Source organism: Ursus maritimus, unplaced genomic scaffold (genome assembly GCF_017311325.1).
Source record: "Ursus maritimus isolate PB19 unplaced genomic scaffold, ASM1731132v1 scaffold_3, whole genome shotgun sequence".
In the NCBI taxonomy this organism is placed as follows: Eukaryota; Metazoa; Chordata; class Mammalia; order Carnivora; family Ursidae; genus Ursus; species Ursus maritimus.
This window is the reverse complement of record NW_024425563.1, coordinates 39719354-39746610: the sequence shown is the minus strand read 5'-3', so window position 1 is coordinate 39746610 and position 27257 is coordinate 39719354. Positions and strand designations below refer to the sequence as shown.

General features: G+C 43.2%; 1 protein-coding gene across 9 annotated transcripts in view; it reads right to left on the bottom strand.

Annotated features, from left to right (window-relative positions):
• ELMO1 (engulfment and cell motility 1) overlaps positions 1–27257 on the bottom strand; it is a 527822-nt gene that overhangs the window by 312277 nt on the left and 188288 nt on the right. For all 9 annotated transcript variants that reach the window (XM_040644094.1, XM_040644098.1, XM_040644097.1 and 6 more), the window contains 3 exons: positions 21959–22009; positions 19084–19206; positions 17307–17438 (listed from right to left, as the gene is read on the bottom strand). In XM_040644094.1, the coding sequence (XP_040500028.1) occupies positions 17307–17438; positions 19084–19206; positions 21959–22009 (306 nt within the window). The remainder of the gene's footprint in view (positions 1–17306; positions 17439–19083; positions 19207–21958; positions 22010–27257) is intronic.

Sequence of the window (27257 nt, the reverse complement as noted above, 5' to 3'; positions counted from 1 at the left end):
GGACACAAATCATTCCAAAAGAGATCCCAGTGGCTTACCCAAAAAAGGACAATTACCTGAACTCTAAACCTTTGAGAAAAATGAGTCTACCTAACACTTGCTATAACTCAAGAAAGACAGTGGGGGCTCATGAGACCCAAGGGCAGAGATAATGAACATTTAGACCTTAGGGAACTGATGCTCAGAAGCTATGAGGAGAGAAGCCACTCTCTCGGGGATGCAAGGGTGTGTTATTTTGGTCGTTCAAAGAGCCAATCTTCACTACCTTAATGGAATCAGATACCTATCTAGCCTAAGGAATGAACTCCTAAAGGAACGAAAAGACACTTTTCCAAGGAAAAATGCTTAATAAATTACTGTTGAAACTTGAGAAAGAAAATAAATGGCCGAAGATTTTGGTGAAATAAAGCCAAGTACATCTTCAGCCTGGGATTTGATCGTTGATAAAGCATATGAAAGTCACAATCACCACATTGGGTAAAATAAGTATGTGATGTTACTGTACTCACTCTACATTTTTATTTAAAAGAGAACCTATTATCAGTTTGGATTGTACGGATAAATTGGAATGTAAGCCCCTAGGAAAGTTTGAGGGATTTATGTCGCTAGCAGCCTTGGATTCTGAATCTTTCAACAGCCATGTCCAATCATCAGATATCTAGAGATTTACTTTATTGTTTTGTCCTTCACCTACAAAAAAAAAATGATATTTATCAGAAACTCTAATAGCAAATGAAAGAGCAGCAAAGATCAATAGGTTAATATTTATAAACTACAATTCAGGTGATAAGAAGTCTGCAAATGCATAAAATAAACATTATGCTAAGGACAGACTATTGATCATAAAAAAATTACTTTGCTCCAAGGTGACACCCTTCATTTGTTCTGTAGGCAGCGTGTTGATTAGTCTCAGGTAGATATTAAGTAATAGCAGTAATTATCATTTAATAACCCCACGACTAATGCAGAGAGAAGTCTCAATATGTTTTCTATAGGAATTATTTTTATTATCAAAAATTTATATCTGACATATGAAAGAAGAAAATCTCTCATAGCGCTCTGTCAGATATCTAAGCAGATACTGAAATGGCATAATAAACTCTCCCACTTCAGCGTTTCACTAGAATCCTTATAAATAAAACCGATTTTGAAAATTTAAAAAACCTGTATGATCACAATTTTAATAAAAGCATATTTATCAACAGAGGTATAGAAAATATCTGAAAAGATATTCACCAAAATTCTAACAGTATTTTATTTACATGTGAGGGAGTATGCTGATTTTTACCTAAATCACTGTGGTTATCTATATTTCTGAATTCTCTGCAACAGCCACGTCCTGCTTTTAGAATTAGGTTAAACCACAACAACAAAAATTCGAATAAAGTCGTAAAAATGATATGAATAAAAATCTGCTTCATGGAAAGCAGGAAGAAGAATTTTAAAACAAGAAATACAAATACACAAAATTTCAAAAATGTCCTTACATTTTGGCCCAAAACTCTAATAATCCCTCCTAGGGAAATAATTCTAAATGTGGACCAATAGTTATGCATGGTATGTTTACCGAATCATTTTTTGTAATATATTTTTTAAATCCTTAATTATACAGGAGAAGGCCTAACTAAATTACGGTTCAATCACTTAATGGAATGTTATTCAGCCACTACACACGATATCCATCAAGGATTACTGATGACATATGGAAGTGATAGGAAACTGAACACAGAGTTTCATCTCAACTGTCAAGAACAGAGTTCACAGAATTAGCAGCAAAGAGAGAGGCTAACCAGTAGCAGTGTCTGCCTGCGGAGGCTGGGAACGCAGGTACTTTCTTGTGGTCTCCTGTGTGGTTACTTGGCTTCTTCGCCTCTGCTCTCTAGAGTTTCCATCAAAGGCCCACACCAGATGGAGCAGCAGAGAGAAATCTTGTTAAAAAGTGGAAAGAGAACGTGCATAAGGTCAAAGTACCAAAAGCAGAACCAAATGTTGCAGATAAGTGTTCAGATCTGGGGAGGAGATTTTTAGGAGAGATTTGAAGAATTTAACCTGACAAGTGTTATTTTGTGGTTTATTACACGTGTGCACTACCATGTCAACACTGCCAAGGACTTTGTGAAGACGCTTTTGACCGTCTTCCCCTTGGTTTCTCGGCAAGGAAGGGAAAGAACACAAGTGAGAAATATGGCTCCAGGAGGCCAAGTGCACACAAAGCCCCTGAGCCAGACGGGGTTACAACACACAACCCGGAAGATCGAAAGATCATGTTCATCCAACCAAGGCCCCTTGGCTTCCTGTGTTTGGCCAGGCTGTTATTTTCCCAGCAATCTCTTTTAAGAGGGAGGTAATTCCTTCTGAGATGTAAACTGAGTGGAAACAAAAGGCTGTTAGATAAGCATTAGTGGAGGGGAAAGGGGACAGAGCCATCAACCACCGGTGTACGGATATGCTCTGCTAGGCTCAGGGATATCAGGGAATGACGCAGAGCCACAGGCCACGACTCAGGGTGGCCCCTGCGGGACTGGGAGCTTAAAGAACCAACACTCTTGGTAACCAACAGCCTTATGCAGTATATTCATGCCCAGGACTAAAAATAGGGTAGTACTATATATACAGTGTTGCATCACTAGGAAACACTAACATAGGACTAGCAAATGGTCTTCTATAGGAAGAGTATTAATTATGTTTCCCAGCTCTTACAAATAAATCGGAGAGTTCTGGTGTTACAGGCTACCTGATTTTCTCTAGCCATCACTCTGGTTCCTGCTGGTGGATGGGCGCACACAGGGACATGTGTGCACACACTTAATGTGCATGCATAAACACATAAGTCTAGTACCTTGTTCTGCTCAGAAGAACCTGCCTTGGGTACTCAACACAGTTCTAGTCCAAGATGCCCATAAGAAGTCCTAGAGCGTCCTCATGGGCACGCAGAGTAAAAAGACTAAGAGCATATGCACCAAAAGGCCATCTTTATACTTCCAAAGGGAAATCTCAGCCATATGCCTATCCAATGATCAAGCGTAAGGGACTGTGCTGGGTACAAAGGATGCTATGGTGAGCAAAACAGGAAAGGGTTTATCCCTCTAGGGAGACATCAGACTGGCAAAACAGGTGAAAATAATGGGGGTGACAGGTGCTGAAACAGGAGAAGGTCCTGGACCTCCCATCAGACTCACCTTCTCTAGTCTAAGAATGTAACACATCCCACCAGAATCACAACTGGACTGAGAACTGGAGAGGAGAGAAGAAGAGCGTTTAAGGGGAGGTAATACCATGTACGAAGGTCCAGATGGACGAGGAATTCACTAAGCACCAAGTTCCATGAAGGTCTTGGCTTCTGCCTGGTTCATCTTTGTGACTAGAGTGCCTTAATTATAATAAATGCTTGTGAATATTGGTTGCATAAAAAAATGAGCCAATTCATGAGTTCCTTATTACTCTATATGCCCCTATTCCATTGCCTGATCCATTACTATCAAAGAACTCTGCAGGTGCCCAATGGGGTGCCATCTTTCAGTGATCCACTCCTGCTAGACAGCTGAAATCCAGGGCCACGCCTCCTCCCATGCCTTGGATAGCTAGTATGGGTGCTCAGCCAAGCCCAGCCAGCTGGAGGCGGGTCTCCCTTCAATGAACAAAAATTGCTGGGCTTTTCAATGCTTTCCCCAAGTAGGGGAGGAATGTGCTTCTTAATGCAGCTTTCCTATCAGTGAGGCCTGCCGCGGCTCTTCCCCTAACAGACCTGGTCCCAAATATGCTGTTTGTGGTAGATTCCACTCCCAGAACAAGAGCTAAACTGCAGTGATCTCCTTCCTCCTGTTCTCCATTCTCCAGACTGTCCTCTTTCCCCCTCTGCTCACAAGTGACAAGGAATGGCTGCAGTGTGGAAGAGTCCTTCCTGGGAGCCAAGAAGGAACATATATGACATTTCAGAGAGCCATATAAAGGGCTGGATGGTCAAGAGAAACAAAATCACAATTGCTACTATCAGGTTCTGTGAGCAATAGGAGGCAGAGAATTAAAGCCAATTTCTGAATTTCCAAAAAGTTAGGTAGGTGAGCACTCAAGACCTTGGTCATCAAAGCGCTTGCTTTCCTTCATTGCTCTTAGTTCTAGAGCAAGGTGAAATCAGTGTGGTAAAGAGAAAGCATCTCCGAGTGGAAAAGGCTCCAAATCTGGAGGAAGAAGAGGCGAAGGGCAAAGAAAACCCAGAAACAAAATTGATGAAATTCAAATGACTGAAAAACTTGGAGGGGGCAGGCAGCAGTGAAACAAGTAAGGCCTCTCTGTTTAACCTGAACTGTATCCAGAGAGTGAGACCTTTCATCTGGCATTTTCCTTCTTCCGTAAATAGCCAGACAGCACAGCCTAGAGGCAGAGGAGGAGACTGGAGTCAGGCAGCAGTGATACTCAACACTGGTGCTGCCGCTTGCTGGCCCTGAGTGTTTGGAAGCACCTCTGTTTTCAAGAACAAGCAAGCACTCCTCTACTTTCTACCCATGGACAAGGATGTGGACTTGCTCTTGCTGGGTTTGATTTCAGAACCAGCAAAGTCAATGGTCTGTACACGTTCCCTTAAAGAGAAGCAAGCAGAGGGGTGCCCAGGGGGCTCAGTCGGTTAAGCATCTGCCTTCAGCTCAGGTCATGATCCCAGGGTCCTGGATCAAGCACTGAATCGGGCTCCTTGCTCAGCGGGAAGTCTGCTTCTCCCTCTCCCTCTGCCGCTACCCCTGCTTATGCTCACTCTCTCTTACTCTCTCTCAAATAAATAAATAAAATCTTGAAAAAGAGAGAGAGAGAGAAAAGCAAGCAGACAGTTGGTGTGCAGTCTTAATTCGTGGTGATGTTCTGAGAATGAAAAGGCCACAGTGAGACAAGCATTTGGTGGGTTTCTCAGCCGTGGCAGGACTCGATGGGCGTAGAGAATGTCTCAGCTTTGCACACCCACTCAGTGCTCCTAGAGGCCAGAAAAAGAGTCATGCTGAGATACGATACATTCACCCACTTCTCCAACTCCCTTCCACTGTGGTCTGTTTCTTTGGCTAAACAACTCAACGAGTTACAATACGTTTGCAAGAGTGTCCTTTTCCTGCCAAAACAATGCAGTCCCCTTGGCAGGTTTTTAAGTTCCTAAAGCTAAAAAGCCTCGTTTTCTTCATTTCCAAAAGAGGAAGATGAGTCACTGTGCCTTGTGCTTTGCAGAGATGCAATGAAATACTGCATGAGAGCCATCTGACCCTGCCCCAGGACGTGCCCCCAAAATGCTGCAGTGGTGGGGGGTGGCTGCTGTGGTTGTTTTGTTACTGATAAAAAAAAAAACCAGTGGAAACCCCAATAGGCCACTTAAAAATGGTATTATTCTCAGCAGATGATCAGTTTGGTAAACATTTTGAAAGGATGGGGCAAGAATAATAAGAAAGCAAAAAAGTTAATGAACACCTGTCACCCTTTTAACTATGTGATCTCCAGAACCATCTCAAGAGTGGGAGTATTTTCTCGCTGGAGAGTCTGGAGGTTTGCAGGAGTCCACCAGAGAATTCCTCCTGCCCCCGCTTCTCTCCCCTTCAGAATGAACAAGGACAGGAAGTGTGCCAAGATGCCTGCACCAGGACAGTTTTTATATAACCACATTATTCTCAAATTGGTTCTTGTCCCTTCCCATTGGAAAGGTTTTGACAGTCTTCCTACACATACAAAATGCCATCCCCAGAATTAGAATCCCACGCCACGAAGCCAGTTCTTGGTGTATAAATTACTTCCTTCCAGACGTGAAACAGGTCTGGATGGTGTGCGCACACCTCCTCTCCCAAGGTCACATCACACCGAATTCAGAGCCATGAGACACAATGACAATTGGTGACCATTTGGGAAAAAAAGGAAAAGAAAAAAATAAAGTCTCCGGAAAAAAAGAATAAAAATAGAAGGCACACTAACTCCATGGGGAGCTGATCCATGGCTGTCAAAGGAAGGTCAACAGCAAAGAGGCAACTGTACCAGGGGTCTCTGGACTGACCATTTCTTCACCCTCTTGCCTGCACCCCAGAAAAGCCAGGACTGTTCTCAAGGGTGCTCTGAGAGGATCCCACCAGGGGCAAAACCACCAGGAGAGGCAACGAGAGCAAAGCACGAGGGGAAGAGGTGCTGGATGTTTGCAACAACTCATCCTAGATGCCAGAACCCCATAACTGCTCATTCTATTCTAGACTCTGATCTAACGCTCTGGTTCTAGTACTGTCCAGCCTGAGCTCAAGGAGCTCCAAATGGTTCTCTGGGCTGGAGTCAGCCAACTGAAGAGTGCTTCCTGCTGTGGAGAACAGAAGTTTTTATTTACATTGTGGTTTTCAGCCCTCCTTGCCTTTGGAAATTCTCACAGAAGTAGACTGCTGTGACAGACTGGATCCATGAGGACATACTTAGCCACGGACCTGTGGGCTAGCTCCTGAGCAGCACAAAGGCAGAGGAAAAAGAATCACCTCTTCATTAAAGAGGCTCTTCGAAGGGTATAAAATTCATGCCCTGATAAGCAGTCTTAGGAAAATCCTCTAGAATTCATGGACTTTGGGACATGTCACCCCTTAGGATTAGCTCTGCTTTTGAAGCTACATATTTCTACTCTGACCCAGCTGGTTATGGTCAAATGGAGAACTATCCCAGTCATCTAAGGAGAAAATGCAGACCCTGGACTCATTAGGGCCATCAGATGCAAATGGTTATATTAATAATCAGAATTTATTAACATGTTCTCAGTGCCAGGCAGGTTTCTAAGAACTCAACAACTATTAACTCATTATTCTCCATAGCAAGCCTGGGTAGGAACTATTATGCTGCCCATCTTACTAATGAAAATATGAAGTATAGAAAAGTTAGATCAATTGTCCAAGATCTCACAGCTGATGAGCAAGGGAGCTGGGATGCCTCCCAGAGACTGTGCTCACAAACACTGTGCTACATAGTTTCAAATAACATTGGCTTGTTTATACATCACTAAGCCTGCATCTCCCATGTACCATCCTTGCACCTATGGGTCATGCCCTTGGGCTCCAAAGTTCCATGTATAAAGAAAGGATGCCAAAGAGGTGTGCACAATACTCTAAGAGGGTAATGGCTAACACTGTTCAATAAACTGCCTCCTTCTGCCACAGTCATGTTTTAAAAGGGACAAAGTTCTTGTGGGTTTTAAGCTAAAAATGGAAGGTGAAATGTTTTGGCTGGGGCAGGATTCTTCTGAACCTTTTTAAAATTACCCAACTAGGGGCACCTGGGTGGCTCAGTCGGTTAAGTGTACGACTCAATTTCAGCTCAGGTCATGATCTCACAGTGGTGAGATTGAGTCTCACATCTGGCTCTGCATTGGACATGGAGCCTGCTTAAGATTCTCTCTCTCCCTCTCCCTCTGTTCCCCCTCTCCCGCTCAAGTTTGTTCTCTCTCTCTCTCTAAAGTAAAATAAAATAACCCCACTAAATACTCCACCTTCTCAAGCACATCTGAATTGTTCCTTATAAAGACATCTTCAGCCTGGATAGCAACGAATACACATCCCTTTGTTAGGAGCGCCCCCTAGTGACAGAAAACAGATTCAACTCTAACAGAAGCTCTAAATGGCCCTAGGATACAATGAGTGCTGAACAGGAAAGGAGCTGGGAAAAGAGGGAGCAGGGGAAACCTGTCTCCTCACAGTTTTCGGTAGTCATCCCTATAAAATTTTGCCTAGAGTTAAAATAAATTACAGTAAAAAATACAAGAGGAAGATGAAGCTCAAATACTATCATGACAAAGAATCATAGTTCATTTGTTTTAAAAAGTTTTCTTTTAAAATATTTCCTTTAAAATATCAAAGCATTCCCCAAGTATAATTATTCATGTGTCCCTTGTCCGGGAGTAAGGACAGATGTACTTTTCACCATCTTCAGGGGGCATCCACAGCAGGTAAGGTAAATGCTGGATGTTTGGGGGCTGATTCTGAGATGAATCTGAGATACCCCCAGCTCCACTGCCCCTCCTGCCCCCTGCTAGTGTGGGGATGAGGGGAATAGCATGGCACAGATGTAAATCACTGACCTGATGGAAAGGGGGGGGGACGACACATGCCCCACGGCAAGAGAAGGGCAGAGGAAAAGAGGGTCCACCCTCCCATAGTGAGAGCTCATGCTGGGGCTGCCCCTGCAAGCCACCCTGCACCAGTTTCAACTTTCCTTCCCCAATCAAGCCAGAGAGCAAAGCAAGATCAGGGAAGAAAAGATCTGCAAGTATTCTGCATGGAACTTCTTGACTATCTCTCTACAGCACTAGGAAGTGTGATAACGCCCACCTGAGAGAGAGGTGGCCCCACGAGGCTGCACCAACCTGAAGAGCCCACCTTGCAGGAGCTCTGTCCCAGTAATCTGCTCTGCTGGGTTCACTGATGGGAAATACAAACCAATACCTGATCTTCCTGGGCTCTGCCAGAGAGATCCTTCCTGAGCTGACATTTCCTCTTCTACATATACAACAACACCAAAGCTATGGTCTCTGCACTTAAAACCAAAGGTGAAGACAGTGTGTGCCATGTTCTATAGCATTTAACCAAAAACATCCAGGAAGACACCGCTGAGCCGACCCTAGACATGTAAGGACAGGACACTGGTGATCTTCTCTTCACCTGTAAGGAAGGAGTCCCTTGAAAGACACAACTCCCGCTCACCAGTCAAGGAAGTGAGCAACACAACTGCTTGCAACTTTTTGCCTCAACTGTTGGCAGCCTCATAGAATGCCCTCAGTTGGCTGGTTCCTTTCCAAATCCTCCTTGCTGTCTGTTGGTGTGAGGAAGGCAAAGGCAGAGATAAAAGCAAAAAATTGTCCACAAGGCTCCACAAGGCTCAAGTACTTTCTGTCATCAAGGCAGAAGTCTCAATGACATCTTTGAACATATAACTCAGAAAGTAGCTACTTAAAAGAGAAAGTCGAAAAATGATTCTATAAGATTCTACTCATCTGAGAAATGTGTATCAAGAATCAGCTCAGGGGTACCTGGGTGGCTCAGTTGGTTGAGGGTCTGACTCTCCATTTCAGCTCAGGTCATCTCAGCTCAGGGTCATGAGACTGAGCCCCCTGTTGGGCTCCGTGCTTGCTGGGGAATCTGCTTCAGATTCTCTCTCTCCCTCTCCCTTTGCCCTTCTCCCCCCTGCTCACTAGAGACCTCTCTCCCTCTCTCTCAAATGAATATTTAAAAAGGAAAGGAGAGGAGAGGGGAGGGGAGGAAGAAGAGGAAAGACAAGAAAAGACAAGACAAGAGAAATGAATTCAGCTCAGACTTCCCCAACCAGCTTCTTACCCCCATCCCAACAATGCTGGTTTACTAGGACTCCACTGACCACTCCTACCCCCTCCATGTTATTGCACCACACATTTTAATTATGTGTATTTTTAACTCAAAATACATTATTTTTATTGTTCTACAGTCAATATTCATTTGGATTTTCCATTTCCGGCACATTCTTTCCTGCATGTCCGTGTGAAGACCAAAGATAATACTAGATGCACAGACTACTGGACCTCATATAAAAGACCGCCTTGACAACGTTAAGGAAAAAGAACTGAGAATGAAAGTTGAATATATAGGTACTAGATAAAAGCTCACCTGCCACGAACAATAGACAAATCTCAATTAACAGGGAGGCCAGCTGGGCATCTTAGAGTGTTCCTAGTCCCTGAAAGGCCCCCACGAAGGCTAGAGACCCCCATCCACCCCAAGAAGATCCTAAGGCCCCTCTTTCAGTCCTACAACTTCACGTTCTGCAGACTGATAAGCAGAGCTGCAATGTTACTGGGTGTCCCAGCGGCTGTCTGTCCAAGTTTGGGGGCAGAGTGAGGGTGGGGGTTCTGGCTGGGAGTCCATGGCTGTGGTTTTGCGCCATCTGGTGGCTGATTCTGCTCCAGCTTCACTAATAACGAAATCTCCCAGGGGAGTGTGTGATCAGAACGCACCAGGCTGCCGTGTCCATGCAGCAGAACAGAGAAGTCCGGGTTCCAAGGAGCAGGTACACACAGTATCTGCCTGCGAATTCACCAACACGCTGGAGTCTCAGTCACTGATAATCCCTCACCAACATCCCTCAGGGATCTCTCAGGTGGAAGGAATTGTCTGGGGCTGGAGAGACTGGCAAGGATTGGCCAGAGCCTCCTGGAAGAGCACCCCAGCCCACACTGGGACCTCCTGAATTCTGTACGGCTAAAACTCGGAGAGTTTCAATAAATGACAGTTTAAAAAAACAATCGTTGTCTTCTTGCTTTTATGACCTATTGTTTATGAGTCACATATTTAACTATTTGAAAGCAAAGTGCTTGGTTAGGAATACTATCCTAATAATTAAATCATTCACATGGGAAAAAAGTGAGTTACTTTTCAAAAAGCTGCTTTACCTTGTGGTTATCAGAGGTGATTTGTTGCAAAGAGGGGGAGAGATGAGGAGCACCACAAAATCAAGTAAATGTCAAAATTTACTCTCTTCAATTCCCACACATGTACTCTGGATTCTTACTAACACCATCCTTGGACTCCAAGGGACTGAAACACATTCTCAGCAACAAAACCTTATGAGGAAGTTCTGTAGGGAATGATGCAGAAATATAAGCCAAGCCCACCAGAGGCAGGGTCCTCCTCTATGGACAATGATTGTGGACTGAAAATTCCCCTGATCTCAAGGACGTGGTATTTTCCGGATAGCAGCAGTTTCAAGCCAGCTTCTGACTTCAAACAAATGAATCAAATCCCAGTAGGTTGTCATGCACCCCTGTGACCGTCCTGAGCAGTGTGCCAAGTGCAGGGCAAATGCCCTGTTACACCTCACACATCTGTCTGCTAGTCAGCGGTGGGCTTTCTCTTCCCCGCTTAGCACATACAGGCCATGGGGCTAGGAGGGAATGAGCCTAGGACTGCCTAGGATTCTCCTCTCCAGGGCTTACCCCTGATTGAAAACTCCCCAAGCACTCAAAGTACAGTCCATTCTGCTTCCCCCCCACACACACACCCGGCAGCTATGTTCTATGACATCATTACAAATCCTGAGATAACGAATACAAAGCCATTGCTTCTGAGGGGAGATACAGGGTGAGGTGACTTCCGGTCTCTGGTCTCAAGACTTTCTCAATCAGTCGATACATAACCTTTTTTATCTATTTTTTTATCTATTTAATATATATTGTTGGTTCATTAGCATTGAACTCACAGCAACGATGCTGTAACTCATGCCTGACCTGAGTTTACCTAACACGCGTATTTCCCCCATAAGGCACATCACGGCACTTACGAACACCAAGCAGCACTTTAGAACTCTGCTTGGGGACCACTTTAAACAGCAACACCTCCAACACAAAGCGCAAATTTCAAAAATCAAGGCCCTGGCTAGACTATGAAAAGGACTCCCGTTTACAGTAGGAGAGCTGAAACAAGAAAGCAGAGAGCCCCTTGCTTTGACCTCATGTCGGCAAATGACCATGAAACCACCATGAGCTTTCAAATAAATTTTGGGCTTACAAATAAATTTTAGCAAATAGCTGGATTTGCAAATATGGAATCCATGCACCGTGAGGATGGAGGATTGACAGAATATTTCAAAACCTATTGAATTTAAAATTCTCTATAATCTGTCATTTGCAAAAGCCAACTCTACTTCTCTCCCCGTGCAACCTAAATGTCAGCTGGAAACACACATTTGCAGTGTCCCAAGCACAGATCACTCTTTCATCAGTAACTCATACTTACAACCACGCATTTTCTCGCGATCCTGCTGGCACAGTTACAACTTTCATACACCTCCCAACACTGCCCGTCACAGGGTCATGGGACACAGTGCGATGCTTCAATAATAATATCAATAGTAATTATAACATCAGCATAACTGCATCTGAATTCCTAGTCTGCTTACTGTGTGCCAGGCACTGTTCTGTATGATTTACAAGTATTTACTAATTTAACTTATGCAACAAATTTATTGACGGAGAGAACTCTTATATCCCCAGATTAAAGATAAGGAAACTAAGACACGAAAATGTCAACTAATCTGCCCAAGTCATCAGCAGGTGCGCGGGAGAGCCAGGAATCAACCCTGGGCAGCCTGAATTTGGAGCCCAAGTTTAATCCCCAAGTCACACTCCCAGTTACAGTAGAATTCTAGCCACATTTAGACCAGGAGGCTTCCTGCTGTGTTAGGGAAACAGGGATGGGGATGGGGATGGAGATGGAGATGGAGGAAGACATAGATAAATATGCATCTCACTTCATTCCCTGCCATCTGTATTTGAGAAAAAATATATTAAAATGACACCAAGCACTGCATATGCAATTACATATAATTATACTTGTGCAAAGATGCATAATTATCTTCTATCATCTGGGAAGCAGAAAATCCTCTAAAAATTTTAACATGAATCTGTATTAGTCATTTTTTAAATTTTTTTGTATTCTCTGATCCTTTGATATCTTGGGTCCTTGCTAGGATTGGAGGAACTGCCCTTCCCAGGGTTAGCTAACTCATAACTCCTAGAGATAGGAAGCATGCGTTTCATATGCAAACTCGCCAATCCAGATCCCAGACCCCAACAGATCTCCTTTATCAGGGTTTTGCACTCTGGGCCACTGTCCCCCAGCCCTCCTCAGCCCTCGTCACCACAAGGCTGACAGCTAGGGGCAGCCCCTATGCTCCAAAGTCCCTTGAGATTATTCAAACCGGCCAATCCTAAACCTGCTTACACTATCTTGCCTTGCTTTTTGCGTGGAAACCACAACAAAGGCTCTTGTCCACATTACCCCCTCACTCCCTCTGCCTCCTGACCCTACCCCAGTGCTTGTCCATGTGCCCTGTGTGGTGTGGCACGCTCCCTCTCTTGAGAACTACGAGTAAATATATTATCTTTTCTCCAGGTGGGGTGCTGGCCTCCCCATACCAAAACACAATCAAACCTATGCTTTAAAAGAGAATCTTAATTCTTAAGTTATCTTTCTCTCATGACCTTTTTTCACTTCCACATTTTAGTCACTTTTCTCTTTTAAGACAATCTGAAAATGTTAGAGGAAATATTTATCAAAACCTCTCATATTAAAATATATTGTTCAGAAACTATTTGTTTTAAAAATGAGTTCATTGGAGCGTCTGAGTGGCTCAGTCAGTCAAATGTCCGACTTTTGATCACCGCTCAGGTCTCGAGCTTCTTAGCTCTGGTCTCGAGCTCAGGGTCGGGAGTTCAAGCCCTGCGTTGGGCTCCACCCCAGTGTGAAGCCTACTAAATTCATTTGTTCGTTCATTCATTCATTCATTCATTTAAGATGAGTTTATTTGGGGCCCAGTCAAGCTAAAAGAATGGGAAAGAAAAGGCATTTAGGAAAAAAACCAGCCTTGTCCAACTTCAATGTCTCTTCAACGCCTGCCTTGGTTCAAGAGAGATCAGAAAAATGAACTACAGGTATGTCCTTTGTAAATACTGTCCAGTAGATTGGACGAAGGTAAAATTCACAAATAGAGAAGCTACCAATTTGACATCAAGACAAACTCTGAAGGGTTTCTGGCCAGGAACGCAACTCTTCACAGAGTATGAAAAACATTTTGCACAGTTCTTGGTCATTATAATCAACAGGGTACAGTTTGTATCCTGGCATTTCCCTGGTTTTCAAAATAAAGCCATTCTAAGTATTGGAATCTGCCTTCCGCCACCTTGAGAAATACATGTGCCCTTGCCTTCTGACTTCCAATAAGAACAGTATAATCCCAGACAATCCTGACCCTTCCTCCCGCCTGGGCACCTACAAGTCCCTTTGGGAACTAGAGAATCATTAACTGGGAGACCTTAGAAGATTAAGCAGCTTTGTTTTAGAAGCAGCTGCTCTTCTGTGTTATGACTAACCGTAACGCGCCATTTAGCCATTTTAAATTGAGATTTCAGAATTATTTCATCAGGAAAATCTGCTCTGTTGGGAGGCTGTGCTGAGAAGGAATGTAAGGCCATCTGCCTTCTCAAAGGTGTTGTGTCTTCTTATCCTTTAACAACTGTTCTGCCTGCCTTGTTGGAGCAACTGCCCCTTCTACTGTGGAAAACTGAAAAGGCTGCCGGTGATTTCCACGATATGTGCTCTCCAAAAAGCAAGGAAGGGAAGTACTGTTTGCTGGGTACATCCTCCATTCCAGATGCTGTGCCAGGCACTACCGGATGATCTCTCATGACCTTCCAATGACCCTGAAATAGATGAGTTGTGGCACAACTGAGGAACCTAATGCCCAAACAGGTTCAACAATTGGCCCACTGGTCCAATGGCTGGTAATTAGGAAAGATAGAATTAAAATCTAGGCCCACTCGACTCCAAAAACTTGTCGTTTAACACTTCCTGGGCACTGCCTACTCGGGAGACAGAAAATGAGAAAGAAGAATCTTCATCTTACGAATTGAATTTTTCTTCAACGAGATCCAAAAGATTATCCTAACCTCAACTGCTTCTAAAGGAGGCAACAGGAAGGAGTTCATTAAGGGAATAGGCAAGTTTATTCCTCTTTGAGAAGCACAGAGAGAATTCTGCATCTGGACAGCTTACAGCATCTAGAGATTTTAGGGCTAGATGCCTGCACGCCACCAGCTTCCAGCGTTTTTGCACGATGGTCTCTAGGTGGCGCAATGAGCATGTGATTTCATTTACCGAGGCTTGTCTCTTTCTGGCGGGCTGGGCATTCAAAAGTGAAAATCTCTGCTCCTCAAAGCTGTTGGAAATTTTCCACCATTAGAAATCATTACTAACTAGTCTTTCCAATTTCTCAACTCTTCTGATGCAAGATCGTGGCCTGGAAGAAGTTTCAGGGGAAGGACTAAAATTGAAAACTAAAAAAAGAACCATGGAAAAATAAAGGAAACCAACACTCTCTTTTTGGTTTTTCTAGGCTGCAGATCTTTGCTTTATCTAAAATGACTTTTCAAGTCCTTTGAAAGGAGGCTACATATGAGCTAAGTCTTAAAACCACATCAAATTAGCTTTCAGTTAAAATATACATTGTTCTTCCTAAACTACTTGAAGCAGAACACTCAGCAGACTCTGAAAACTAAGACAGAGATATGCTCTAATACTGAACTGTGGAAGGAATGAACATCACGTTAACGCAGATGGAGCTACCACCGAGAAAAGTCACTCAGACTCTGGCTCATGAAATACCCTGATGATTTCACACAGGACCAGAACATGAAAATAAAGAGTGATGTTTCATACCTCCCACCCCCATTACATATATACCCTTCCTAGAGATCTGTAATAACCCCAGGAACCTATAATAATCTGAATCCCAGCAAGTGTTCTTTCCCCAATGTCTCTTTTCTCCTCTGTCCTTCAGACACACAGCCCGAAGGAGAAATGACATTGTGCATTCTGCAATTGCCCCCGATGAGGACCCGGGGACACCACGGATCAAGAACTAGAGTTTTGCATTTTCTACACAATTCAAATGCACTGGAAATCCAGGTAGTAGCAGAGGAAGCCAATGAAATGGGAGTAACTCAGGCATACCCTACACCCAGGCTCTCCACTGGGACAGGGTATCAGAACCAGTTGGGAACATCTTGAAGTACACATCCCTTGATCTCCTTCCAGGCCACTTTGCTATGATTGGATGGCAACAGAGATGGGGTGATATTGCGAAGCTTCCCACGTGATTCGGATAGGCCTTGCTCAACACACAAAAGTAAAACCTGGAAAGAACTGGGTGGGGAGGTAGGACATGAGCCGCATCCACGCTCCTCAGCTATATCCCTGATGCACGGGCTCTGCTAACACACAGATGGGTGACAGCAGGGCTGGGACCATCAGTTAGCCTTGACCATTGATTCACATCAAGTACAGGGAGCTCTCACCTGGTCCCTTGGCCAAGAAACTGTGCTGAAGTTTTAAAAAATAGATTCTACTAAAAAATTTAAATGGAATATCAAAATATGAGATATGATGATATAAAAATGATGTCTCAGTACCTCTGTAAAGTAAGTTGCAAAGCTGAATACAACGTCTGACAAGTATTCTTACTAGAAAAGACATATTAAGACTATCACCATAAAAACAATAACTTAACCAGATTGTTTTGGGGTTTTTTTTCAGTTTAGGAAACATGAGAGAAGTTAAAAAAAAAAAATAGTCACTCTGATCCATTGGGCTAAAGTGGAAATGACTCACTGTGGAAAGCAATTTGGTAAATATCAACAACCTCAAAAAATAAATGCCATAGAAATGACAGTCCCACATATTCATCCTAATAACATGATCATGGATGCACGTAAACATCGGGTGGCAAAGACGTCAATTTTAGACTTATTGGTAATTTCAAAACATTGAATTACTCAGCAAAAGGGTTTGGTTAAATACACTGTAGTCCATCCAAAAAATGAAAAACTCCTCAGTAATGAAAAACAATACATGTTAACCAATGTGGAAACATTTCCAAAGACAATCCCCATGAAAGACAGGGTTTCCCAAATAACATACAAAGCATGATACTGATGTACATAAAGATTAATATATTTGTGTGTGTGTGTGTGTGTGTACTAAAGAAGAGTGTCTTTGCAATCATAGAGTAATGCCTAATGATGTCTAATCACTGAAGCCAAACCTCATTTTTTGCCATTTATGATGCAGGCCAAAATGGAAACCTAATTTTACATCCTCAGAATTTGAGATTAATTAGCTCAAAGTCACGGGAGAAATGCCATGGTGATAAAGGCCAGAATGGAACCAACGTAGAAACAAAAACAACAGATTATATTCAGGAAAAGCGGTGTTCTGATTTGCAAACTGAAAAAAAGGAAATCCAGAAGCTGTCTTATTAATGTCCATAACAAGACAAAACTTTTAGGAAAGTACAAATTGCATAAATCTCACCGTGAATACATTTCAGGAGACTCTCAATTTGATTTTGATATGAAATCCACATATATAAGTGATCCAAGCACTAACCCAATAATAAGATCCATCCCACAGCTGCCATCACCCATTTATTTCAGATAGAACCTAAAGCATCTTGTGATGTAGATTTAATGAAATCTACATGCATTCTGGGCTAACTACACTTAATCAGACCTGAATAAACAAACTCAGTATTAGTCACACTTGTGCAAGTTGTTCCGCTGCACTGCAGCCAGAAGAGATTTTCATGTGATCCTGTTTAAACCAGCTAAACATCTGGAAAATGTGGAAACTATTCTGTGAGGCGCAAGAGGACCACACGCTCGGAGGAGACATCAGTTTCTGTGGCTGAGGTCAGACCCCTGATGTTGGAAGGAGAGCACTTACTGCAGATAGCTTACTTACAATGAAGCCAAGTTTTTTATAATCCCGTGTGTACATGGACTTGCGTTTCTCCATGCTGCCACTGCTGTTATTAGGTTCAGACTCTGCATCAAAAGCAATTCTTCGAAGTTCAAATATGATGTCCCTCTGAGCCTGAAGGCGTTAGGGAGAAAAAAAAAGGGGGAGGGAAGAGCTGCTTTCACTGTGTGACATTACATATACTCCCTCTTTCCGCAGGGTCTAAATGAATCACTACTTTCAGGCCAAAGAAAAACAGACAAAAGACAACCAATGTTCTAAGTTAAGGCCCTGCATAGTTCCCCTGCCACTCTCCCTGCTGGTCAGCCCTGGCTTCATTCCACGATTATGCTCACAGCCAAGTCGTTTGGAATACTTAGGTCAATTACCTGGAAGTTCTAAACGGAGTCCCAAATATGATGGAAAGATTGGATCTGGGGAAAGCCAAGTTCAAGAACCTGGGAGTTCCACACTGTCCGGAACAGAGTGAGAGGCACGTGCAGACTTCTGAACAGCATTCAAGTGACAAGGGATCCCTAACTTCACTAAGAAGTGACTACATGGAAACAAACCCTTAAAAAATGGTTAAAATGGTAAAATTTTGGTTATGTCTATTTTACCACAATAAGAAAAAATATATATAAATATGTGTTTTCAATAAATAGATAAGGAAGCATTTCCAAGTGGGGAGGCTGTTCCACATGAAGATCCATAGCCTTCCGTCACTACAAGTGGTAAGCTGACAGTCTCCTCTCTCCAGGATGATTACTCTTGGCCTTGCCAAAAGTCCGGGGCATGTTGGACAGCCTCTCCAAGCCTCTCCATCATTCTTAATCGCATGGCCTCACGCCATGGACGAAGTGCTGCGGCAGTTACACACTTCGCATGTGCAGCTCACATCTGCGATAGATCAGGCCCTCACGTGCCAGTAATGAGTGTTTTCCTTTCCAAAGCTGCAGCACTGCTTAAGTTGAAAATGGGCTACAGCAGGACTCCCAGCTGTTTCCTCTCACTCTGTCCTCACACAGTAAAGTTCCCCCAAAAGCCTCTTGGATGGACACATAACCTTTCACGCACAACCACCAGAGACCTAGAGAGAATTATAAGAAACAGCCAACTGACAAAAATGCAAGCCCAGAAATCAGGTGTAACCTGGGACACGCCCCCATCCCCCACTCCCCACCACCCCACCCCCCGCAATGATCACTGGAGAATGGAAATTACTTCCTCAACCTGAACCAGTATCACACAGGGCCACCAAATGGCCCGAGCTGTCTGGGAACTTGACTCCAAAGCTATTACCATCCAAGGTATTGGGACCAAGGACCAAGATTTGTGGCCATGTGACACCAGGCTTTCTTATCCAATAAAGGAAGAATATGCATGTGTTTGATGTATAATGAAAGAACCCATTTACTTTATCCTCTGACCTAAGTTCACTTAAATTTTAAATACATTCCCCCCAAGTTCTGGGACATGTCCATTAAGCATCTGCCTTCGGCTAAGGTCATGATCTCAGGGTCCTGGGATGGGGCCTCCAGTCAGGCTTCCTGCTCAGCGGGGAGTCTGCTTCTCCCTCTGCCCCTCCCCCTGCTTGTGCTCTCTCTCTCTCAAATAAATAAATAAAATCTTAAAAATATATTTATTCCCCCCAAGTTCTAAGATGATAATAAAACAATATCATCTACAAATTCCTGGTTTGGGAGTAGCCCAAGAAAAGATCTTTAATAACCACCTTCTCTCCCGTATGTGCTTTTGCTGCTGTCTAGTGAGCACTCACCTGGTCCTGGGGGTCCATCTTGGTCATCATCCTGTCTTCCAGAAGGTTAAAGGTAAGCACCTGCAGCACGTACAGCTGGTGTGCCATCTCATTGTTGATGGCTCTCTGAGCTCGGATGACATGCTGAGGAGATAGTGCAGAAATTTTTTTTTTTAAAGGAAGAAAGAAAAAGCCAGCAACAATTAACTTAACACCCATCATTATGCCAAGTAAAACCCCAGAAGTCTTCACTTGGAGGCCTGGGGAAAGTAGGTTGGTGGGACCACCCTTCAGAAGAAAGGTGAGGATGCAGGTGACCTTGGAGCTTTTCTTTATATACAGGGCCCAATAAAGTTCCTGATGTTTAGGCCAGAATCCAGGTAAAGATCTATTGTGTGCAGCAGGGAGCATAAGAAAGGAAGGCACTGGAAATGCATAGGTAATTGCAGCTATATAAATCAAGAAAGTGTGCCTGACTTAAGAGTATCTTGAAGAGAGCTGTGAATTTCTACAACAGAAGACTTCCTTGCATGCAGTAGAAAAACAAATCATGCCTATGTGTTATAAGCAATTTTGCCATCATCTTACCCCACACCTGTCTCTGGCAGGTTATCCAACTTTTAAATGGGAAAAAGTTTTAGAAGCAACATAAAAAAGCAAAGTACCTATCAGGCCTGCAGTTAATTCACCGTGGAAACTATCCAGAGACCACCCATCACAACCCAATGAGTGAATTCCCGTGCATAACTTCATTTGCCTGCTAACAATTAAATGAAAAATAAAATGACCCTTCCCCTTAGAAACAGAACCAAAATGGAACAAATATAAAAGTGGCAGGGGACTAGATATGGGGGCCTTTGCCCCCACTGGAGCTGGGTCAGAAAGGAAATTGAACACTTGGGCCTAGCATATGTGCTCTTTAGCAGAGACCACGGTTGTGCCTTAAAAATGCCAAAGGATCAGTCAATGTGGTATTTTGAATGTGCTAGAACCAACTACGGTCTTGCCGTCTGAAAGAACTTTCTCGAGTTCAGACCAAACCCAGCATGCACTTGGACTCCACACCCTGGCTCTAAGTACCATGTCAAAATAGCCAGTTAAAGAGGGAGGGCTGGAAAGAAGAATGAGGAAAAGAAAAAAGTCACTGAAACAAGATAATGGGGGCGGTGGGGATGGGAAGCTAGGCAGTGAGATGGGGGTGGAATGAAACCGCACATCCTTCCATTTTCAGAACAGAATGTTAATTCAGAGTATATGTTTCATATCTGAGGTATATAGGCCATCTATTTTATTACCAATTCCAAAGTATCTGCATTCCCAAGTTTTTGCCTGAGAATGCCAGCCTTGAACTTCCAGCCATTAAGGTCTCATAGGAGAAATCCCATCGAAGCAAACTGATCTTTCATACACAGGGGCAACAGCCATTCTACCCACCCCATCTCTGGGCCTTCCAACTCTGACTGCCACACCCAGGTAAGAACCAGTGGGCTAAGACCTTAATTTAACATTTCTCACCCTTTGTCTCCCCACCTTCCTCCTCTCCCACAAATACCTTCTCCGAACTACACTCTAATATTGCACTTTCCACTTTTACTAAGAACCAGGATAAAGATTAACCATATTATGAATCCTCCTGCAGTCTCTACCCAACCATTCTTGGTCCAAGAATCTATTCAAATGCTCTACCAACACCTATTTCATATTCCAGGTCCAGGGGGAGAAGTATGTCATCCCCGAAGAACTGGGGTACCTCTTTTATCAAATAATGAAAATTACACTCATATGTTTCTTTTTATCCTTATCAGCCAGGCAGTTCAAAATCAAACTCGGTGACAAATTATAGTCATTGCTATTGGCTTTGGATTCTAGAATATTTATTGTTTGCCCTCATAAGGTTTTTAATTTTCAATAGCCTCACTGTATTGGAATGTGTGTGCACGCATGTGTGTGTGTGACTGTGAGCTTGTAGAACTCCTCTTTGAAATCACAGAAACAGAAATTGCTTCTCTGGTAAGCTGGGAATCAATCACGTGTGCTTCTTTCAGTCTTTGGTTAAAGTCAAGTAACGGGTAAGGCCTCAGGAAATCATGCCATTTGATTTATTTCTAAATATTCACCGTGTAACAGGCAGGGCTTCTTTTCCACTGACATTTCAGGTCATTTTTGCGTTGCAGTTAACAAGCGGATTCCATGTACGTCTTTCCTGCCCGTCTCTTGCAGAGGGGCCCAGGGAAATGTTGGTCAGAATTTCAGGGTTTCTGACAGAGTCTGACAGGTCCCCAGTTAGCTTCCTCATTAAAAACAGTGTAAGTTCACACCAGTGCATTTTTTTAAGTCATGGAGCCCCTGATTTCCTAAATGCAAAGCTGAAGTGATGGTGAGGGGGAGCCTGGGTGGCTCAGTCAGTTAAGCATCTACCTTCCGCTCAGGTCATGATCCCGGGGTCCTGGGATCGAGCCCCACATTGGGCTCCCTGCTCAGCTGGGCGGGTCTGCTTCTCCCTCTGCCCCTCCCCCAACCTGTGAGAGCCCTCTTTCTCCCTCTCTCTCTCTCATGCTCTCTCTCAAATAAATAAGTAAAATCTTTTTAAAAAATTAAATAAAGTGATGGTGAGTGTAATAAACCTGCCCCACTGGGAGAAGTTGCCACCCCTTCCTGCCAGAATGTCTTTCTAGGGCAGTTCAGAGACTGATCCTTCCAATCATATCAGACCATTCCTGTGGGAAAGCCTTGTTTATTCCAATTCCAAAAGCACACTTCTTCCTCCTTTCTTACTACTGCTTTATCATGGAAGCAAGTCCCAGAACAAACCACAAACTGAAGCCAAAAGAGGAGCTTAATGAATGCACCAAACCGTTCCTGCCCAATGAGGAGGTCACACCGCATAGGTACTCACGGTTAAAATGATGGACCGCAGTTGCTTCTGAGCCAAAATATTCGCCATCTCCTGGTGAGGAAAAACACACCCACACAAAACCTTAGGTTAGAAAAATACATTTCAACATGGCCCCAAATGACTTTATCCTGGGGGTGCATCCTAACTGGATATCAGCAGTATTTCTTATGAAAGAATAGACTCCAACAGGCAGTAGTATTCATTCACATTGCTTTTTGAATGGTCTGTTCAGGTAACAGAGCCTTGTCCAAAAGCGAAGGAAGGAAATCTGGCACCCGCAAACTTCTCCTTTTTTAGGAATTTCCTCCTTCCAGGAAAAGGTGAGCACGGAATAAAAAGCAAATACTGTGGATAAAGGCAGTGGTTCTCCATTCAAAAGGCTCATCAGCTTTTCTTCAACTGTACATATGCAGAGAGGTTTTGCTAGGAAACATGCCTGCACCAAGGAGTCCCAATATTCAAGCACCATCACTTTAAGCCTCGAAGTCTAAGATCCATTTCATCTTAATCTATGCAAAACCGAAGAGCAAGTGGTACATACCCCTGGGCTTGAAAACAGTCTAGGCAAGTCAACTCTCTGGCACTTTAGGGAGGGACAAATATCTGAGCAGGGGATAATCTCCGGGAGTCCACACTCCGCATTGCTAGGCCTCTTTTCTATAAGTCGTATCTGGGGCTTTGGCCTGCCTAGCACAGAGGATTTGCAGGTGACTTTATTAAAACAAATGATTCGGACACTCTTTCTAAATATCGAGACAGAGATATGAAGTTGAAATTATAAAGTTGGGTACAACCTTGGTGCAAACATTCAAAAACAAAAATACTGCTCATATTCATTCAGGAAGGCACTTGAGTGTTTTTTGGCGGGGAGGGACTGGGTTTTAGAGTTAGAGTTGCTACTCTTGCTGAGTAGAGAAGAAACTAGTCTACGATTCAAAACCACAACCGTGAATTCAATCATGGCGAAAATAAACTCGCAGGAAGCAAGGACAGCCCAGACACACGGGCAGGAAGTGCGAGGGGGACACGCAGGCAGGCTTGGGCAGGAGCGGAAGGTGGGGACTTACAGTCAGAGGACAATCAAGGATGTCAACACTGCTCTCTACACCAACCTAACGGCGTCATCGCCACCACAGAAAGGAAAGCAAGCAGGAGAGAAGAAGGGATGGAAATTCAGAGCGCTCTGTTAGAGGTTACAACTTGATGTTAACACCCCTGCTGACCCACTGCCTGGCAGAGAAAAGTGCACAAATACTGTGAGGTGTTTCAAGACACCTTCCAATCTGTGGAAAACAAGAACAATCATGCATTCGGAAACAAGGGAAATGGCAATCTAGAAGGAACCTATCTTTCCATGGTCCACAGGAAGTGGGGCTTGCTTCCAAATGCAAATAGAATGGTCCACTTTTTCTCCCAGACCCGATGAAAAACAAAGGGCCCAAAGGACCCTATGGCTCTTTTAATTTATTTTCTTTATAAAAACGAAATTATACCCTGTCACACAAACAAAAAGAATATTCTCCATGTCTATTTTAGCCTATTGATTTTTGAAATCTTAAAATAAGTTAAAAGGGACAATACAGTTCCAATATGTACAGCAATTGTCGTAATTATCTTTGACATTGCTTATCTTCTTCATAAGACCATGGTCACCTCAGGGGCACAAAGACTGTCCTTTTCATCTTTGTATTTCTGGGCCCACAGCACCATGTTTGGCAAAGAGTGGACAGTAAATCTTTGGTTGAAAATGAAAGAATATTTTCTACTACCCTCCTAAGGAACAGAAAAGCTTGGTCAGAGAGAAAATAGAAAAATCCTTGTGCACATCATGGATCTGTTGTTCAATATTAGAAAATGGTTTGAGTAAACTTGATGCTCCACAGAGAATATTTTATACCATCGAGATGATATAAAACTATAGATAGATATAAATATGGATATAGGGATATTGACATGGAAAGATGTTCACAAAAATCTTGTTTAGTTTTAAAAGGAGTTAAAAATAAGTAAATAAACAGTGCAAGTAGTATGAGCCCATCCAGTGAAAAAATTATGTAGGTAGAAGACTCTTTGCACAACAAAGCATGGCCACGCAGTGTGACTAGTTGCAAGGGTTCTCTTGTTTGGGGCACGCACTTAGAAGAGTCTTTTAAACTTCTTCCTTTGAATCTGTATTTTCTGCTTTTCCCACCAAATCTTCTAACTTGTAAAAAGGTTTTTTAATGATGTTTATGAAAATCATAAATATTCATAGAGAAATTTGGAAGGGACCTCACCAACATGTTTGTCATGAGAAGAGTAAAATAATGGCAAGGAGTTGAAGGAAAAGGATCCTTTTGCCCCCACCTCCATAAAACAAGCACCCCTTCCCTTAATTTGTGTAGAGAAAGGGAGAATGTCCCATATCCAGGAGGCAGGGGGAAGCAGGACATCTCTTCCCTACTTTCCTCCCACCCAACCAGAAGGCCCCCAGGGGGCCTGGGCAAAGCAGGAAGTTCTACCCCAGCCCTCAACAAACCCAGCCCTCTACAAACCCGGCTCCCAATAAACCCAGTCCTCAACAAACCCAGCCCTCAACAATCTAGCGCTCTTTCAGTAAGGCCCACTCACTCCAGTCTGCTTGCTAAGTAAAATGATCTGACCGTGGTGGTATTTTTCTTCAGGAAAAGCAGAAATAGGTGTTTAAAATCCATATGAATTCATTTTACACGTTTTGAAAAATAAAGAAAAACCCAGATAAATGGAGTCCTACCAATGTGTCTGGCCCAAAGTCGGGAAGAGAAGTTGAAATAAATAAAATCTTTTCACTGAAGTGGAATTTATCCAATGTCTTAAGGCTTTAAAAAAACAAACAAAGCTGTTCCTGTAAATCCAATAAATAAATGTTTAGATTATGTTTTAATCTAATTGGAGAAACAGGGCTTGGTGTCTTTCAGGCTCCAGGGAGTTCTTCACTCGGCAAATACCAGAGAGTTCTCCGTGTGATGCCTCCTGGACGATGGAATGCTCTGCAGAGAAGTGCAAGGCCTAGGTGGGGCTCTGATCTGCTCAGCAACTGATCGAATTCCTTCCTCCCTCTGACTCTCAATTTCCTCATTTGTAAAGAGGCAAAATAAGGCTTTCCACTGATAGGAGAATAACGCGCTGAACGCTGAGCCTGGCACAAGGCAAACTCTCAGAATATCATCATCGATGGCAGGCTTTGGTAAATTTTTCTATTTACCCCAAAAATTCAGAACGTTTAATTTTTCACAAGAAAGGCCCATAACAATACATAATATAACCCAGATGATATGCCCAATTAGCTTGGTCTTCTGCTTCACAGGCTCCACTAGCCTTCAGAAAATAACATCAAACTTTTCTTCATTACGAACTTGAAACTAGTTTTTTAGAGCCAACTCTCTCTTAACTCACTGAAAAATATTTTTTAAATTAAAAATCAAAATATTCCTTTTCCAAACAATAGTCACTGACTCATCTTCAATTCAACACAATTTATGAAGTCCAATTTTCTGTGTTGCTATTTTTAATTCGAAAACTAAATTAGAGTCTAGATATGCTGCTGTATGATTATATACACTCTATCTTTCTTAGTTGGATTGTTTTCTTAAATTATGTAATGTTATTAGACTCTCCTTTGTGATTTATTATCATGACAGCAGTATACTGCCAATCTGTGTCATCTCAAATATTGTCTGATTTTCAAAAAATAAAATTTGATTCCCAGAATCCAAACCTAATGTTATACTGGTCTGCCATTATGTTTCATGGTGATCGTTATTCTGGAGTCAGTACAGATTGGCAGCTGGTTCCCTATTTCTCCGTGCTCATGCGAATCCAATTCAGTAGATTAACAGTAGTTCTTAGTGTAACGGGAAGATACAAAGTGTATGCATCTTACGCATGTCTAGATCCAGGGATCCAAATCATAGAGTTTTTGCTTCCTCTAATTCAAACTCTTCCTCCATTGGAAAAAGAAAAGGCCCATGAGGTCAGACTAGATGGCTTCTTGCCCCCCACTCTACTCTCAGCTACCAGTTTGGCCAGGTGTCCTTGGTCTGGCCAGTAGAAGGATCAAGCTTCTCCAGGGCCATGTCAGGACTGCCTGTGTGAGCTCTGTCAGGCAATTTGCTGGGCTGCCAAAAGTTATCATGAGCTCTGCATTTAGATTTAGATATAAAAAGAGCAGCCCCACCGAGGATTCCACCTGCAAAACCACCCTTAAAAAGCCAGCCTGGAGCATAAGGCTTAGGGAGGGCAGGCAACTCCTGGCTCCCAATGACACCAAACCCAATGCACAGGAAACAATAAAGTCACTCCACTCTTTGTGCAAACATAGCCCCAAGGAATGAGCAATTCTAAATGAAAAACAAACCAGAAACCCTCACGTTTAGTCACTGAGGTTTAAAATCCTTGGCAATGAAAAAATAAAATGAAAAAAAAATGAAATTCTCGAATGTTCAGTGTTCAGTAGCACGCTAGCTTCTAAATTCTTCTAAAACAATTTAGTGGTAACTGTCACAGAGCTCCCAATACACTTTCTATTGGTTGAAAGAGCTCATATTTCCACCCATTTTTTAACTGAAGTAAACTGTGTGACCAAGGTACACAGTATATATTATGTTGATGGAAAAAAACATGAATGGATTTTGAGGTGCCAGCTACAATCCAAGACACACAAGATTCTACTTCTTCCACCCCCCTCTACAAGGATCCTTTACACCTCACTGAAGAATAACCAAAGATCTATAGACAAAGGGGAGTATCAAAGGATAGGTTTCACATAGGTACACTTAAAGGGTTCCCTTCTCTAGTGTACACAGAGGAAAGGAAATGGGTTGCTCAGTCTTCCCCCGCCCCCAGCCACATACACACATGGACACAGAAATGTCATGGAGCAAAGAGCCACCCTGACTTAGAAACAGTTATCTCAACCAGGGGCAGCGAACGGTGTGGTCTTCTTCCTGTCCTTTCCATCTAAATAAACTTCACGGGCGAAGCGGGACAACTCTCAGGGTCTCAGTGTCTTCATCAGGAAAAGAGGGACAATCCCTCCCTTGCCCTAGGGAGCATTCAGGGGCATGACAGAAGATCTCAGGCCTTCTGCCTCTGTTTCCCTCACAGCAGCAAGGCTTTCATCTTTTTATGTTTCAAGCTTCTATGTTGGGTTTCATTTGATGCAAGGGCTCTGCCTCAGGAACATTCCTAGCATTCTTCCTCAGACAAGGGCTTATGCACCTCCACCTACTTCCCACTGGATCTGTGAATGACCCCAGGCTGGCCAGCCAAACTGCAGGGC